This window comes from Lissotriton helveticus, chromosome 6 (assembly GCF_964261635.1).
Source record: "Lissotriton helveticus chromosome 6, aLisHel1.1, whole genome shotgun sequence".
Classification (NCBI taxonomy): domain Eukaryota; kingdom Metazoa; phylum Chordata; class Amphibia; order Caudata; family Salamandridae; genus Lissotriton; species Lissotriton helveticus.
In genome coordinates, this window is record NC_136067.1 from 736,846,558 (window position 1) to 736,862,765 (window position 16,208).

The 16,208-nt window shown below is 43.1% G+C and overlaps 1 protein-coding gene across 1 annotated transcript in view; it reads right to left on the reverse strand.

Annotated features, from left to right (window-relative positions):
* Window positions 1–16,208, reverse strand: part of UFL1 (UFM1 specific ligase 1) — a 428,808-nt gene that overhangs the window by 210,213 nt on the left and 202,387 nt on the right. The window contains exons 7-8 of the mRNA XM_078648232.1: window positions 8,168–8,226; window positions 4,210–4,356 (exon numbers count right to left, since the gene is read on the reverse strand). Of these exons, the coding sequence (XP_078504358.1) occupies window positions 4,210–4,356; window positions 8,168–8,226 (206 nt within the window). The remainder of the gene's footprint in view (window positions 1–4,209; window positions 4,357–8,167; window positions 8,227–16,208) is intronic.

Here is a 16,208-nt window from a genome sequence, read left to right on the forward strand (position 1 = left end):
TGGATTTGCTTCCACAAGATTGCGAGATGCAGAACTATCATATTCTGTGATAGAGAGGGAGGCCTTAGCGTGTTGTTGGGGGATTAGGCACTATAAGTACTTTGTATGGGGTCTTCCTTTTCATGTGCAAACTGATCATAAACCGTTAGTTCATCTTTTCAAAGGAGGCAGAGGATTAGAAGGAAATGTTACCCCTAGTAGGATTTCAAGGTGGATCTTGTCTGTACTTGATTTCAATTTTGTTGTTGAATACGTTAAGGATCTCAGGAATGTAGTAGCAGACTATTTATCTAGAATGCCAGTTGAGGGTGTGGAACATAATATGGACGACATGATTGATGTAGTACATGATGTTAAAGGAGTTGAACAAGCTTTTAGCAAGGAGGAATGGACAAATGCAATGTCAAATGATTAATTTTTACAACAAGTGATTACTTGTGTTTCTCATGGGTGGCATCAACACATTATTGAAGATGTAAGATTCAGAAGTTTCTACCATGTTGAGGCTGAACTGAGTGTAAGTGAAGGAAAATTATTGAGGAGATATCAATTTGTACCACGCAAGTCTGAGAGGGAAAATTATAAATATTGCTCACGAGGGACACTTAGGCAGGAATATGACTAAGAGAAGGGTCCGACAATCGTATTGGTGGCCTGGAATGGATAGAAAGATTGAGGATGCAGTATGAGAGTGTTACGTTGGTGCTCAAGCGGATAAAACTAAAGTTGTAAGGCAGCCTTCATTGGTGTGTACAACTTTTCCCAAACTTCCATGGGAAAGAGTGGCAATTGATTTTCTTGGGCCAATTGTCAAGCTTGGTACTCGTAGCAAGTTTTTGATGGTCCTTGTTGACTACCATTCTAAATGGTTTGTGGTGGAAAGCACAGAATTTATAAATACTCAAAGAGTTGTTGATTTTATGGAAAAGGTGTTTATGAATGAAGGGATACCCAAGACACTAGTGTCAGATAATGGTGTGCAATTGGTGTCGAAAGAAATGCAGGAATTTCTTTCTAAATTTGGGATCATTCATGAGAGGGTTGCTCTATTTAGGCCACAAGCTAATGGTTTAGTGGAATGAATTAACCGATTGATTATGGATAATATTCAGTTGTCCCTGTCTAATGGATTGTCTTGAAGAATTAAAAACATTGGTGTGGTCTTACAGGATTACGCCGCATTCAATTACAGGGGTTTCTCCATTTATATCTTTAAAGGGACGTGAACCTGGTGTCAAAGAGGTTCCTGGTTGGTTGAAAGTGAAAGATTGTGTGTGGGTGGACAGAACTGCTATGGAAGATAAAGTAGATAAAGTAGTTAAAATGCAAGCTGAATCTACTAGATATTATAATGATAGGAAGAGTGTGAAAGATATTAAATTTGAGATTGGTGATTGGGTGACCATAAAACGTGGTGGTGTAACTACAAAGAGTGACAGCAAATTTTCTGCACCGATTCAAGTGAAGTCAATAAAGGAAATGTTGTTATCCTATCCGATGGATCAGCATGGAGTACGGGAAACATGTGCAAATGCCGTGCTCCGGTTCATGTTTCTGAAGATTGATGTCTTTTGAATATAAAAAATGGAAATGTATTATATTCCTGAAATATGATTTATATGAAAAAAAATTATAATTTATTTTGTGTTTTAAGTAGGGAGATGTGTAGAGTTGAGTGCATCTGCATGACATCATTAGAATGTTAGCTATGTTGCTAGGATAGAATGTTAGCGTTTGATTATAGGAGTTGATCTTTGAGCTATGAAGCTGTGCTGGAGGTATCTGCCTTGATTCTCAAATAAAGCTATTTGATCATCAAATTGACTGGAAATTGGATCTTTACACTACTTGGCAAGTGCAGGACTGGCTGCAGCCAAAATGTGCCTGAATTAAGCGGATGGATGTGTATGCCACCACATCAAACCCCACATTTGTATGCTTTTGTTGTGCGCATATGGACTGAGCCTTGTTTGAGTTATGACTGGTGTGCGCTTTTACTCTGAAAAAGTCCTAGGTACAGCCAGAAGCTGCAAAGTATCAATGGTGTCATCACAGAACGTCAAAAGTGGGCTGGCTAATGCTGTGTGTGAGACAACTGGAGATGAAGGCTGAAGCAGTGGTCACTAGGTCTGCTGAGAAGACCTTATGGGAGTTGTCCCACTAGGAACCTACCAATAACCCCTTACATAACCGATCATGAGAGAGGTGCCAAGTCTCTAAATTTGGACTCCAATTCAGTGAAATCAAACCATTGCATAATGTGGCTGAGGTTAGAGGTGAATCTCGTGATCAAAAGGTTTTCTGGTGAACCACCAGTTTGAAAAATATTAATAGAAGGTACTCCAAGAGTTTGACAGAGGAGTCTACAGAGAAGGTTGAACAGCTATTGGGTTGAAAGTTTGTGAACAGAGAGTTAAAAGGAGTGCTCTCTTTTCATGTAACTGGTAGGGATCTTTGATCTATACACGTCAAATTTCCCTTTCTGAAATTTTAACATTTGGAGTTATGGGATTCCTAAACTGTAAAATTAAATACATATGTGTTCAAATGCCCCCGTGCTAGCCACAGTATTTTGTAAGAACTACAAAAGTAGGAAAAACTTTTATAGCAAATAATTGAACACAGATTAGTAAATTATTTGATTCTGAAATAATCTCATGAAGCAAACAAAGCAGAGAGGTGTGATGAATGTGATTGATTTGATGTCATTTGTCCCAATGGCTCTTGTGGACAGAGGCACTGTAAAGGACGACCACAAATCAGTTTGTCGTGCCTAAAGTTGTTATCAGTAAAGGATTTCCCTTACCATCTTTACTTCACTTTGTGGATATAACATTCAACTCCAAAGAAAATGCCTTCAATAGAATGAAATGCTGTGTTCACAAGACCCAATATGCCTGCTTCTCCCATTGAATTATCATTAACATTACATGCAACGCATCAAAATTGAAAATTCACAGAATTTGCACACAAAAGATGGGCACCCACACTTTGGAACAGACTGTGTTTCAGTGAAACACAATGCCCTAGAATTGCAAATGGCATTATCCTTGCTAGAATGCACAGCGCGTCCAATGGTGTGAGCAGATCAGTGAACTCTACCTCCTCAGAAATAGTGTAATACTTGTTCAGATGCACAACACTAAAATCTCATGATGGGAAGTGCTGTGCACCGAGCTCGAGGTTGACAATCAGATAATCTACGATTGGCATGCCAGAATCGTCAACGTTACAATTTTAGCCATACTGGCTACCGATGTTACAAAGGCACATTTTTCTAGAGTGCTGCAACAGATTTCATGTGTCCCAGAAATGTAAACAGAAATAATGTATTCAACACAAAATCCAGGCACCTCCATCAGCCTTCTGGTTCACAACTTCGATTATCCTCACTTCCATGCAGTAAACTATTCCCAGTATCCCAACTACGCCCACACACAAATGCATACAACTAACAACATTTGAAGGAACATAAAGCTACACATACAATTTAAAAATCACTTTTTATCACGGATTGTTAATATAACTTGTAATTATTCGGTATGCTCTAACAACGCACTACCCTTGCCACTGCGTCCATATAGCCGTTTGCCGCTTACTAGTATGAGGCAAAGGTGCGGTTACCTAGCCAGTGTAAGGCATGTAGTTGCAAGCACTTGGGTATAAAAAGGATGTTGGCTAGTGAATAATTTATATTTGAAGGTGGTTATGAGGTTCTGGAGAGAAGCATAATGTAGTGTGGAGAGGCTGCACAGGTTCCTAGACGTGTAAATGCAGCTGTAAGGAGGCTGGTGTCAAAGTCATCTTGGACATATCTAATGTATGTGTATTTTGCAGTCATATTGTCTCATTGTATTGCTTCCCCGTCTGTGACTCTTCAGCACCAGTATACACATATTGCAAAGAATCCCGCTTAAACGCAAGAGAAAGGTTATTAAAGCTTTCCGACCACAAATATCTACAAGTTGCCATGGACATGATTAAGTTGCTCAGCATAAACTATGTGCTTAAGGGGCATGGGAGCACATTCATTGTCAGAATGTATTTTTCTTCTTCTTTTAATAAGCACAAAATGTCAAAGTGCTGGCACCCTAAAATACTTCTGCTGTGAAAATCAGGGAACACAATCAAATGGCAACAACCTCATGCACTGCAAAGACTTGTTTCCCAGAGAGGGTACGCGCGAGAAAGAGGACGAACATCTGTTACCTAGGTAACCATTCTGTCGGAAAAACGCGTCCACCCAACTGCTCTGTGTCCTGGAATAAATGTCTGGAACAAACACCGCCTTGTCCTGTCTCCCGCCGACCACTGCGCCTTTCAAACGTCCGCTGTTCACCAGCTCTCCCAGAACAGCTAAAAGACACCAAAGCCGGCATTACTAAAGATTCCCTTAAGAAGCACATTCAGCAAAGGCGAGTTCGAGAAGAATTCACCGCACTCTTTGTCTCACATCCTACATAGCGTTGCTTTGTCACTGTACCCATATCATTTTCTGGACATCACTGCCCTTAGTGACCGAACGTTCAACAAGGTGCGTCAGGATGCCCAAAATATCACAAATACACTGTTTGGACTCCAAGGTCTTAATAAACTCATAGGACACCGGAAAGCGCCCACTATGCACAGCCAACATGAAAACATTTCAACAGTTATTTTTGACAATACAGCTTTCAGGCATGGAACGTAAAGTAATGTATGTGTGCAAACAAACATTTGTTGTATCGATTCGTAGCAGTTGGTAGTTGTATAATACACGGAGATCATATATTTTAGGTGACCGAGAGGCAGCTTTAGTATCATCCAACAAAACCTCAATGGGAACACGGGGGAAATGTAACAGTGCACAATACGCCATGGACTTGATGGACAGCCCATCCAAGCAATGGCGAAGTAAGGAAAACATACAGACAAACAGTGAAGGGGGCTGACTCAAACACCACTCACTCTCTTCACTACTGCTTGCTCTACGTTTTTCAATGCTTAATGACACGAGGTCAAGAAAACAGATAAAGCATTTTAACACCTAAAGAACATGTTACTTAACTTTGTAAATGCTCTTTCTGCGGTAGATTCTTTATTTTGTGACTATCTCCAGGTGTCAAGACTGGATCCAGAAAACTGAAAACCAGCTCTCCTGGGTGGCAGTAGGTGGCATCGTGCAACTCTGTCAAATACACTCTGAAAGTGCTGATCGGAACCACATATAAGAGGCACCCAGGCACACTGAAATCAGTTTTTTCATAAGCTTATTCATGCCCTCAGACGCAGAGCCCATCAGCAAATTGGTAGAACCAGGTTCAAGATTCCTAAGTTGGGATCTTTTAGATGTAACGGAGACCATTTCACAGAATGGGAAGGTTTGATGGTGGTGTGGTCATAGTATCCACCAGAAAGAGCTTTACCTAAGGAAAGTCATGTGTTCTTCTGATGGATACTTCTAACAGCAGTGACCTCACAGAGTGAACAAATACCAAAGCTGTACTTCTCAAGGATGAGGGGTGGGGAGGATGCCCATGTAGCTGCCTCACAGATCCAGGATAGGCACTCCCCATGCCAATGCAGTGGTAGCAAACTCAACTCTGGCAGAATGAGCCCTCAAACCTTCTGGAGGCTGCTTTTTGGCCAATGCACAGCAGATCTTAATACATAGATCTAAACCTCTGCTTCTGCATTGCAGTTGCCCTTCTTTGCCCCAAGGAACCACACAAAGAGCTAAATGTCCACCCAATGTTTCTTAATGCAATCACTAAAAGCTGTGCGCTCTCTTGGGGTAAGAGACAGAGTCTCTCTTCCTATTTTGAGGGATGAGGTAGAGCAAAGGATATAAAACTGGTGTCTTGTCTGATGTGAAAAGGTGTCACCACCTTCAGTAGGAATGATGCTCGAGTCCGTAATACCAGTCTGTCTGGCAAATAGGTGGTATAAGAATTTTGAACCAAGAGGGTCTGAAGTTCACTCATGGGACATCCTGAGGTTATCGCAATCAGAATGAGTGCTTTCAAACTGATGTCACACAATGGACAGTTGTGCAAAACAGGTACACATAAGATAAGCGAGGGCCAAATTTGAGTGTGGTAGTGACTTCACATAGGGTTTTTCACAGAAACCTATCACAAAGCTTTAACACCTTAGGAGCTTCGTAAATAAACCTTCCCAGTGCTGCGCTGTCCATTATCCAGTGCTGAACTGGACGTCCAGCGGTCGCACGCAGCACTGGGGAGGTAGTGCCCGTGACGACCGTTGGCCGACGGCAGCACTTAAGGTGTTAAGGATATGCATCAAAACTAATTATTTGAACAGGATCGACTGGTTCAGCAAGCGTTAAAAGGCTGAAAGGGCCAAAAGATAACATTTAACAGTGCCCACAGAAAGTACCTGCTGGGCAAACGACAGAGCAAACAATATATTCAATATTTTGGCCAGTAACAGATATGGGTGGCGGTTACCACACCAAGGCACAAGCTTACCTCAGGGCCCGGCATACACAGATATTGTGGTAAAATGCTTGGCAACCAGGATGACAACTTTGGGTGGAAGGTCAAAGTAGCTTAACTGGCACCACTCAATCTCCACACAAAGAGGTACTGGTTAAGCAGGCCAGGTGAAGGACCCTGCGCCAATGCTGTGATAAAAGAATCTCCCGAAACAACAGCATGATCGGAGGACAGATGCTTAGGGCCAGAAGTTCTGGGTATCACACTATCCTGGACCAATACGGAGCCACCAAGATGACTTGGGCAGATCACTCCTGATCTCCGGGACTCATGGCAGGACAGGCAGCAGCAGTAAGACATACATAAGTCCCATGCTCCACTCTAGGAGGAATGCGTATCAGAGAGCATTCTTGGGAACTCCAGCATGTGCCTTTTGGAGAATGCTGAATTTTCATTGGATGGAAATGAGAACAGGCCACATGTTTTTGCAACGTGAATTACTGTCCTTAAAAGCGTGTTCCTAGTTTAGGAGTTCAGATCAGCAAGGGCGAGATCAGATGAGAGCTTGACAGCAGACTAGCAGGGAGGGAGACTCAGATTTAGATGGGCAGCAGCAGTTTGTAGACAGAGAGATTCAAAGTAGACCACAGCGAGAGACAGGCTGAGTCCTTTTCACATTTATTAAATCCAATATTTATGCTTAACTAACTAATTTGCTTTTGACAAGGCTTATTTGTTCTATGCTTTATTTCTCTTTATTGGAAATTCTGTAATTATTAATTATTGAATTTTGGGTTCATGCTATTCTCACTCTTGCCTTTACTTTTGAACTCTTCATGGGTTCTGTCTGACCCCATTTGTGCCCCCTCTCTTAGAATAGATTTTTTTTCCCTTCATGGATCATGCTGAATATTTTTTTTAACCATATTTTTTTTATCAATTCTGTAACCTTGATATTTGACTAATAAGGAATCAGCCTTTACTAAACTTTTAATTAGAAAACCCTTCAAAACTAATCGCATCTCTCATTGACTACAACTAGGAATTACATTTAAGATTTCTTGTGATGAAGCAGCTCTTTTGATCAAAACACGGTGGCAAACATCCATCACCCAAGGGAGTAGAAAGTGGTGTGGGAAAGGGTCCTGATGGGGATTGAAAGGTGTGACACATTTAAAATTTGACCCAAAAATTCCACGCTCACAAATCCTAATTTTTCTTTACCAATTTTCCTTTTTGTGTGTTTTGAAGAATTTGAACTCATTGTCTTAAAAGGTTGCCTCAATCAGGCATTGTTGGCTTATGGTTTGAGACATCATTTTTGTCTGTTATAGACATATTCTGGGATCCTCCACGTGCTCCGATGTTTATATCCTGTATGATGCTACCCATGCTGGAGACATGATGTTACAAGGCATTTACAAGGCATGTAACCTTTTCTTGCAATTGTAGCTAAGTCCATCTAAGTATGCTCAAAATTTTAATATTCACAGAACAGACATCAGACGATTGTATAGATTCGCGGTTGCAGTCAACTAATTAGTAAAATCAAACAGACTGCAATCAAACTGGTGAATTGGTCATCTAGTGTCAAGCTCACAGACCAATGCACGTGAAATACTTTTATTGCTTCGTGCAGTTAGTAGATCCAATTTAGTCATCAATATTTCATTTCATTGGAACTGCTTAGAAACAATGAAGAAATTCACAACGTCCACACTTCAACTTACAATACAGCAGATGTTCCTGAAATCCATACTGAGAGATCAAAGTAATTACTGGTGTCGGCCTAGAAAGAGGAAGAAAATAATAACAAGTAAGGAGATTAAAAGGAGGAGATTAAAAGGAAAAAAAAAGAATGATGCATGAGTTCATAGTTTTTTTCAGCACTCAAATGTTTTCATTATTTGAAAGTAAAGCAGACGTTCACAAATGTAGCAACGCCCAATTTATATACTGTGGTGTGTACAGTCACAAATATTTACTAGACTTCCTCCAATGCTCGTTAAATAACCTGTTAGTTCCAACTCCTACAATAATCGTTCATTCCAGTTTGGAGTGTCTCACACCACATTCCATGGTGAATCTGTTTTACACATTGTACATATCACAGGGCAAGATAATTACATGCAGGATAAAGATAAATGATAAAGTTATATTTACAATTTAAGAAATCGAGTCTTAATTTAAGAGTTTTTAAAAAGTGCTACAAATCTCCTACTAGTTAGTTTACAGCACTTAATGGCTAGGGTCTTAGTAAGGTGAAAGAAAGTAAGTCAGAGAGAATAATCAGTGAGAACAGAGGAGTTGCCCTAACGGCTAGGGCGCTCGACCTCGGCCCGGTGGATCTGGGTTCGAGTCTCGGTAACGACGCCAAAACCTCCTGTGATTCTGGGCAAATCACGTAATCTCCCGTGCCTAAAATGAATGTGTGTCCGTCCTCATGTAACGTAACTGGTGCTATGTAAAGCGCCCTGATACCTGATTCGGTTTGGGTCTAGTTCGCGCTATATAAAACTCTGCAAAAAAAAAAAACAGTGTCCCAATCCTTTTTTTCTAGTATCTACCCCAGGGGATTTAGGTGTTAGTAATAAGCTCAGTTTTTATGCAACTGCTGAAACAGATGTGTTTTTTTTCCACAGATAGGGGTAGATTGGAGGCGAGGAGAGTGAGGTAGACTGGAGTATATTGCAGTGGAGTGTGGTAAAGTGGACTGGACTGGGGTATACTGCACTAGAGTGGAGTGGGGTAGAGTGGAGTGGGGTACAGTGGAGAGGAGTGGGGTGGGTAGAGTTCGGTATAATGGGGTAGAGTGGTGTAAATTTGAGTTGCGTCGATTGGAGGAGATTGGTGCAGATTGCAGTGGAGTGAAGTGGGGAAGATTGGAATACATTAGAGTGGAATGGGGCAGAGTGGGGTCAAGTGGGATACAGTAGGGTGGATTGGGATAGAGTGGGGTAGATTGGGATAGAGAGGGGTAGATTGGGGCAGACTGCAATGAGTTGGGTAAATTGGGGTAGAGTGTATCAAGTAGTGTGGGATAGATTGGGGTAGATTAGGGTGGGGTAGATTAAAGTGAGATAGGTGGGAGTAGACTATGGTAGATAGGGATGGGGTAGTACGGGCTGGGGTAGATTGGAGTGGGATAAAGTAGGATGGACTGGGGTAGATTGGTGTAGAGTGGGGTAGATTAGGGTAGGGTGGGAACATTAGGGTAGAATGGGGTAGATAAGAGTGGGGCAGATTGCAGAGGGGTATATTGGAGTGAAGTGGGGCAGATTAGAGTGGGGTGGAGTGTTCTAGATTGGAGTGGGGTAGACTGGGTCGGAGTGGGGTGGGGTAGATTGGGTTCATTGGTGTGGGCTAGACTGAACTACAGTGGAGTGTGGTAAACTGGGTTAGATTGGACTGGTGTAGACAGGGGTAGTAGATTGGACTGAGGTAGATAGGGGTTGAGTGGGGTAGATTGCGTGAGGTAGTGATGGAGAGCGTATTTCATTTGGAATCAGTCATTGCTTTATTTTTGTGCTTCAGACAGGCTGCAGATTGCACATTTTGGTGCAAGTGAAAACACATGGAACATAAGACATGAAATGAGGCCTAGTCAGTCTGAAATGCTTGTGCTGAATTAACATGTATTTTTGCAGTGTAGAAAAACCTGTGATTTCAGTGGCCTTTTTTAGCTTTGAAGATGTGTTCTCTCTTCCCAGCTCTTTTTCTTGTAATATACACCCCTGTCTCTGTCTTAAAAGACTTTGGCTTTGTTGCATATTTACACAAATATATTCAGTTGATAACCCCTCTTTTTATAATGTGTGTTAATGAACCATGCACCAAAACACTACACGTGGGCAAACGCATGTTGCATGAAAAGCTATCTAAAACATTAGAGCATGTTGCTATAAGCATGTATTAACTATGTGCGCTTTGAAAATTTACACTAGTGCACGTTTTATGCTATGTTGCACATTGCACTTTTTTTATTTTGCATGATGTGCACAAACAATAAGAAAAGCTGCTTTAAACTAATAGCTTTGCTAGGTAATCATTTATACAGGTTGTATGGGGGTGGAAGAAAGCTTAATGGGTTTTATTTAGTAAATGAATACTATTTTTGTGTTTGTTTGGTTTTTGGGACTAAGATAAAATGGCTGCCTGTGAATACAGCAAGGCTGTGAATTGCATCGAAAAGAAGAGATCATGCGCAGATTATTCCAGCTTGCCTCAAGAACAGAAGGAGTCAAGGCCACTGTGAACTGTACATTCTTGGGATTGTGCCACTGTACTAGTGTTAGTTAAAGTATCCTTCCTGCGTGCAATGTGACAGGAAGGATGAAATAGACTGAAACATTTTTCCTAGTAAATGTTGCTAAAAAACATATAATTGTATTAATCATTAATGCTTCTTTTGTTAAAACCGGTATGGTTTGGAATTTCCAATGAGATCAGAGTGGTGAGACCCTCATGCTATCTATTCTAACCAATCAGGTACAAGCTTTACTGAAAAATGCAACATTATTAGTTTAGTCGGCCAAGAATGAGAGTATAAATAATGGCCTCTTTGGAGGCGTGTTTGTTTTAGGCTCTTAGGCTTTAGGGGGGCGTTTGAGCTCTTGAGAGGGAGCAGATTAGAAGAGATATCATTTGGGTTAGGTACGAGAAACGTCGCGGGAGGAGATTGCTGCAGCCTGGGAGGAGATTGCGTCCGAGGAGAGGTGGGGGGTTTCTTGGTAATTTCTTTTTCAGAGAAGTCCTTGAACGTCATATTTTGGCAAGGTAGATCACATTCCTCTGTGGACTTATGAAGAGCAGGCTGTCTTACTCCTAAATCACTGACGAGGGCAGAGAGAGCAACAGGTAGAAAGGTTTTTTTTTAGATTTAGATGTCAATACTCTAAATGTATGCTTTGACTAATTAATGAGTTTTGAAAAGATTTATTTGGCTTATGCATTTATTTCTCTTTATGGGAGATTTTTGCAAATTATTAATTATTGATTAGCCTTGCATAATTCACTCTTGAATTATATTTCCTGAACTCTTTAAAGAACTCTGATTGACATTTGATGCCTTATTCCTTTCCTTTATGGAATGCTTTGTATGCAACCGATAATATGTTCTGTATTTAATTCTACTTTTCCTAATTTTCAATTCTGTGACCTGATTGATATTTGACTAATGAATGATGGGTCAGAGAAAAATTAACTTTTGACTAGAAAATAAAACCCTTTAAAAAACTCAACAACTCTCTTTATTGGCTTAAATAATAAATGAATGTTGACTGTTCATGTTTATGTAAAGTCTCCTGAAGGTAATACATGGTGTCAAGGGTCCAACACCTTTACAGCGGTAAAATAGAGGTAGATGAGGTTTTGCATTGAGAAATTACAGTGAAATTACCGCTGTATCAGTAGCTTGGGGAAGGATTGAGTGGGGTAGATTGTGCTGCAGTGGGGCAGACTGGGTAGAGTGGAGAGGGGTAGACTGGGATAGAGTGAGGGAAGATTGGGGTGGAGTGGGGTAGCTAGGGATGGGGTAGAGTGAAGTCGGGTAGCTCAGGAGAGAGTGGAGTTGGGTACATTGGGATAGAAGGAGGTATACTGGAGTATGGTAGACTGGAGTGGGTTCGACTGGGATATAGTGGATTAGGGTAGATTGGGGTAGGGTGGAGAAGAGAGGGGTGGAGTTGATAAGGGAGGAGTGGGGTGGGATTGGTAGGGGTAGAGTGGGATAGATTGGAGTGAGGTAGAGTGGAGTGGGGTAGATTGCAGTGAGGTAGATTGGGTTAGACTGGAGTGGTGCAGGTTGGAATATAGTGGAGTGGGTGATTAGGGTAGATTGGGGGTAGATTGTGCTAGAGTTGAGTGGGGTGATTTGGAGCAGGGTAGATTAGGGTGAGTGAGGTAGACTGCAGTAGAGTGGGGTAGGGTGGAGTGGGGTAGGGTGGGGTAGAGTGGAGTAGGTTGGAGTGGGGAAAATTGGTGTAGTTTGGTGTGTGGTAGAGTGAAATGGGGTGGGGTAAATTGAAGTGGAGTGGGGTAGATCGGGGTACAGTGGTTTGGAGTAGATTGGCGTGGGGAAGATTGGAGTGGGGTAGATTGGAGTGGCTAGATTGGAATGGGGTAAATTGTAATGGAGCGGGGTAAATTGTAATGGAGTGGGGTAGATTCAGTAGATTAGAAAGCAGTAACAGTCACCTTGGAAGATGCCATTGGGCCGCATTCTTGGTAACAGTTTTAACTGCATGAAATGACCAGGTCACATAGATGCCGCTGGCCCTACAAAAAGGGTGCCTTCCAGCAACCCTCTTTTTTAGCCAGTGCAACACAGCCACCATGTCCAGATTTGCAATATGAACAGTAGAGGTACACAGGTAGAGAGTGTTTATTGATGCTGACTGAAAACGGCACTGCCCGAAGCCCACCCACAGTGGTGCATTAACAGCTCAACAACTGCAACAATGGAGGGCTTCGACTGACAAAAGAGCAAAAGGAGTAGCCTCAACATCTTGCGATTCTGGAGAAATCGCTTAACCTCTCAGGATAGGAAAACAAATGTGAACTTGTGTTGTGTAACTGGTACTCATGTTAAGCAGGCAATACTTTCCCGTCAGATCAAGTATGCACTATATAAAAATGCAAAAAAATAAATAAAACAATTGTACCTCACTTTACAGCAGAGGCAGCGCACAGACACCAATTAAGTTATGTGTTTCCTTCCCTATATATCCACTTTAGTCGACAGCTGTTCAGATCTCACCCATCATGCTAATGTCGCCTGCCCCCCATATGCTTAAATCTGCCCTTGCATGATATACTCTACTTGCCATTTTGGCAAATGTTTCATCACTCAAACAGGCAGGCAGTGAACGAGAATATGGGTTCATTAACTAGCAAAATTATTTTTTAGGGAAGCAAAACATGTATGAAAGGGATCTGACAGCTCCTGTCGTTCTAATGGGTTGCAGTGAGCAGGAAATCAGGGAAAACTATCGTTGGCCAATTTGATTGTGACATTCAGAAGCCACTTGCCTGGTCTCTTCGAGACATGCTGTATTGAGGTATGGACTTGAAGCTCCGCCCACTTTCCACCTATATTTTTCATTGGCTTTTGACATTGTCCTTTGTAAATTTTGGCTTTGCATTTGTTAATAGGCCCATTAGTCCCTCCTTAATACCTCTCTGTATTCTGTTGTTAACTCCCACGAGGACTGGCCCTTTTACATGTATCCTAACTCAGGAACTTTTACTAGCAGTTCACAGAACTATTTACTTAATTTATACAACTCGCTGGACGGGACGCAGCTGCTTGCACTTAGCATTTCTTGGTTTCCTACTCATCAGCATAACAAGGGCATCTGTTCTGTGCACTTCCCCCTGCTGGGTTATGTTTAATTTGTGGCCGTCTTGTTTACATTGAATTCAGGGGCGGCTGGTGACATTTGAAAGTGGTGAGGCGTAAATACTGCACTGTGGCGAGAAAACGAGCGGCAGCCCACTTGACCCTTCCCCGGAGCAGCCTTTGATGGGAGGCAGAGTTCGGCTTGATGGATTTCGCCCCGAGGACAGTAGCAGTCTGCGCCCCGGCTACTGTAGGAAATTGGTGCAAGACGTAATTTATACAATCTCAAGCGTGCCTGATGCTAGACAATATTGAATTATACTTAAACATTCATTAAAAAAGGGCAATATTTCTTGCCGGGGGGGGGGGGGCGGGGGCAACAAATTCTTAAAACGACACAGGCTAGTCAGAGGGATAGGTTGAGACAGAAATAGGGAAAGACAGCTTCTGACAAAAGTGATAGGGTGAGAAAAAGATTCCCTGTGTGGGGGAGGCATGGAAGGTGTGGCCCTGGGCAATTGTCCACTTTGCCAATGCTTTCAAATGTGTGCACTCACTTTCGATTCTTTGCCAATGCCAAAAATATCACTGAGACTGTGCAAGCTGTCACCACTGGCAGCCTTCTGGCACTAACCTCTGACCCGGGACCAAATAACAATATCTATAGTGGGACTGACTATTCACTAGCACTCGCCTCCAACACTAATCTCATCTCTCCTCGCCTTTCACACTCGACAAACTCTCACCAATGACACTAAACAAACGGTGGCTCCTGACACTGCCCTACCAGTCACACCTGTACCCACCTCGGACTCACAAGCAGCATTCATGTTTTGTTTGATCCTGGCTAGAACTCACCAAAAGGCACCTATCCAGCACAACAGCACTCACTTCTAACACTGTGGGAACGCTCACAAGCCAGCACTGAGCACACCGCACTACCACTAATCTCGGATGGTGCACCGGCACACATGTAACTCCAGATTAGCATGTACGACCGGCACTCACCTCGGACACCACTCTCCACCGACCCTCCAGCATTACTGGCCTCTGAGGCTGCATTGGCACTCACTCTCACTCATGACACTACATAAGAACTCGGCTCTGTCGAGAATCATCAGAACTCCACCGTGGGAAAGGGAGGTGTCGCGGCTCGGGGGGGATGGGGGGCGGAGGTGTCGTGGCTCGCGAGGGAGGGGGGGAGGAGGTGTTGTGAGTGCGGGGGGGGGTCACGGGGGCCGGGGGACTGGGAATTAAATATAAAACAGAAAACTTACTTACCTGACCACTGGTACGCACCGCCTCTGCTCCCCTGGCTTGGCGCCTTCACAACGGCAGTGGAAGGCACTGGCAGCCCCTTGCAGCCAATCTTGGTGCTGCCAGCAGCGCCAGGATTGGGTTAGGGCACGGCTACTACTCGCCCGCCGCACGCCCATTAGGAGGCCTAAGGGCTCCTAATGGGCATGCGCAAGCCAGTGAAAATACAAGTGCGCATGACTGGGAAAGGGCTAAAAATTCGCCCTCCGTCCCCACTCATGCGCACTTGTGTTGTTCTGCTGCCTGCCTCTGGTGACGGTCTGACAATCATGTCAGTCAACATAACTCCAGACTGCCCACCCCTTTCAGTCTTTGAAGGGGTGGGCGGTCCGACGTCATGCTGACTGACATGATTGTCAGTTCTCCCTCGGCGTCTTCGAACTTAAGTAAACTGAGTCAGTTTACTTAAGTTCAGAAATGCCGAGGGAGCTACGGGTGGGGGGCTACGCCCCCACGCCCCAATGGACGCACCGCGCCTGATTGAATTGCTCCGGAACAATTCTCTGCACCATTTGTTTCAGATGCTACACTTGCCCATCCCAACTGTGTGTTTTTTTTGTCTCTCCCCACCCCCGTCCGAGATCACAGTTTATTTATTTTTAATTAATAGATCCGGGCAGAAGATTAAGTGACACAGCCCACGCCAAGGCTCGAACCATGTTCTCCAGCTCAAAACAAAAGTCAGCTTTAGATGTTAAGCCACCTCCTCGCTTAAAGACAAGCTCCTTAAAGGGCTCGATCTCTGTTTCCCTCACCAAGTCACCCTCCCACTATGCACCCACCCTTAACCCCTTCCTTCCTTCCTTGGGCTTCCCTGAACCCCCACCCCACACCCCCGGGAGCTTATGGGAAGTGTGTTCCCTTCATTACACAAAATTGTGTACAACAAGCGCTTTCACTTTCAATTTAAACAGCCTGGGATCCTGACTCTCTTCCAGAGCCCCTCCGTGCTAACCCTCACAACATCCACACATTGTGCATTAGAAGAAGTCAATTGTAGTTCTGTTTTAACTGGACCACACCTTGTGAACGAAACCACTTTAAGGGACTTTAATATATATTTTGAAATCGCAAAATGCAAGCCAGCAATCATGACATACAAGTTATGTGAGTTT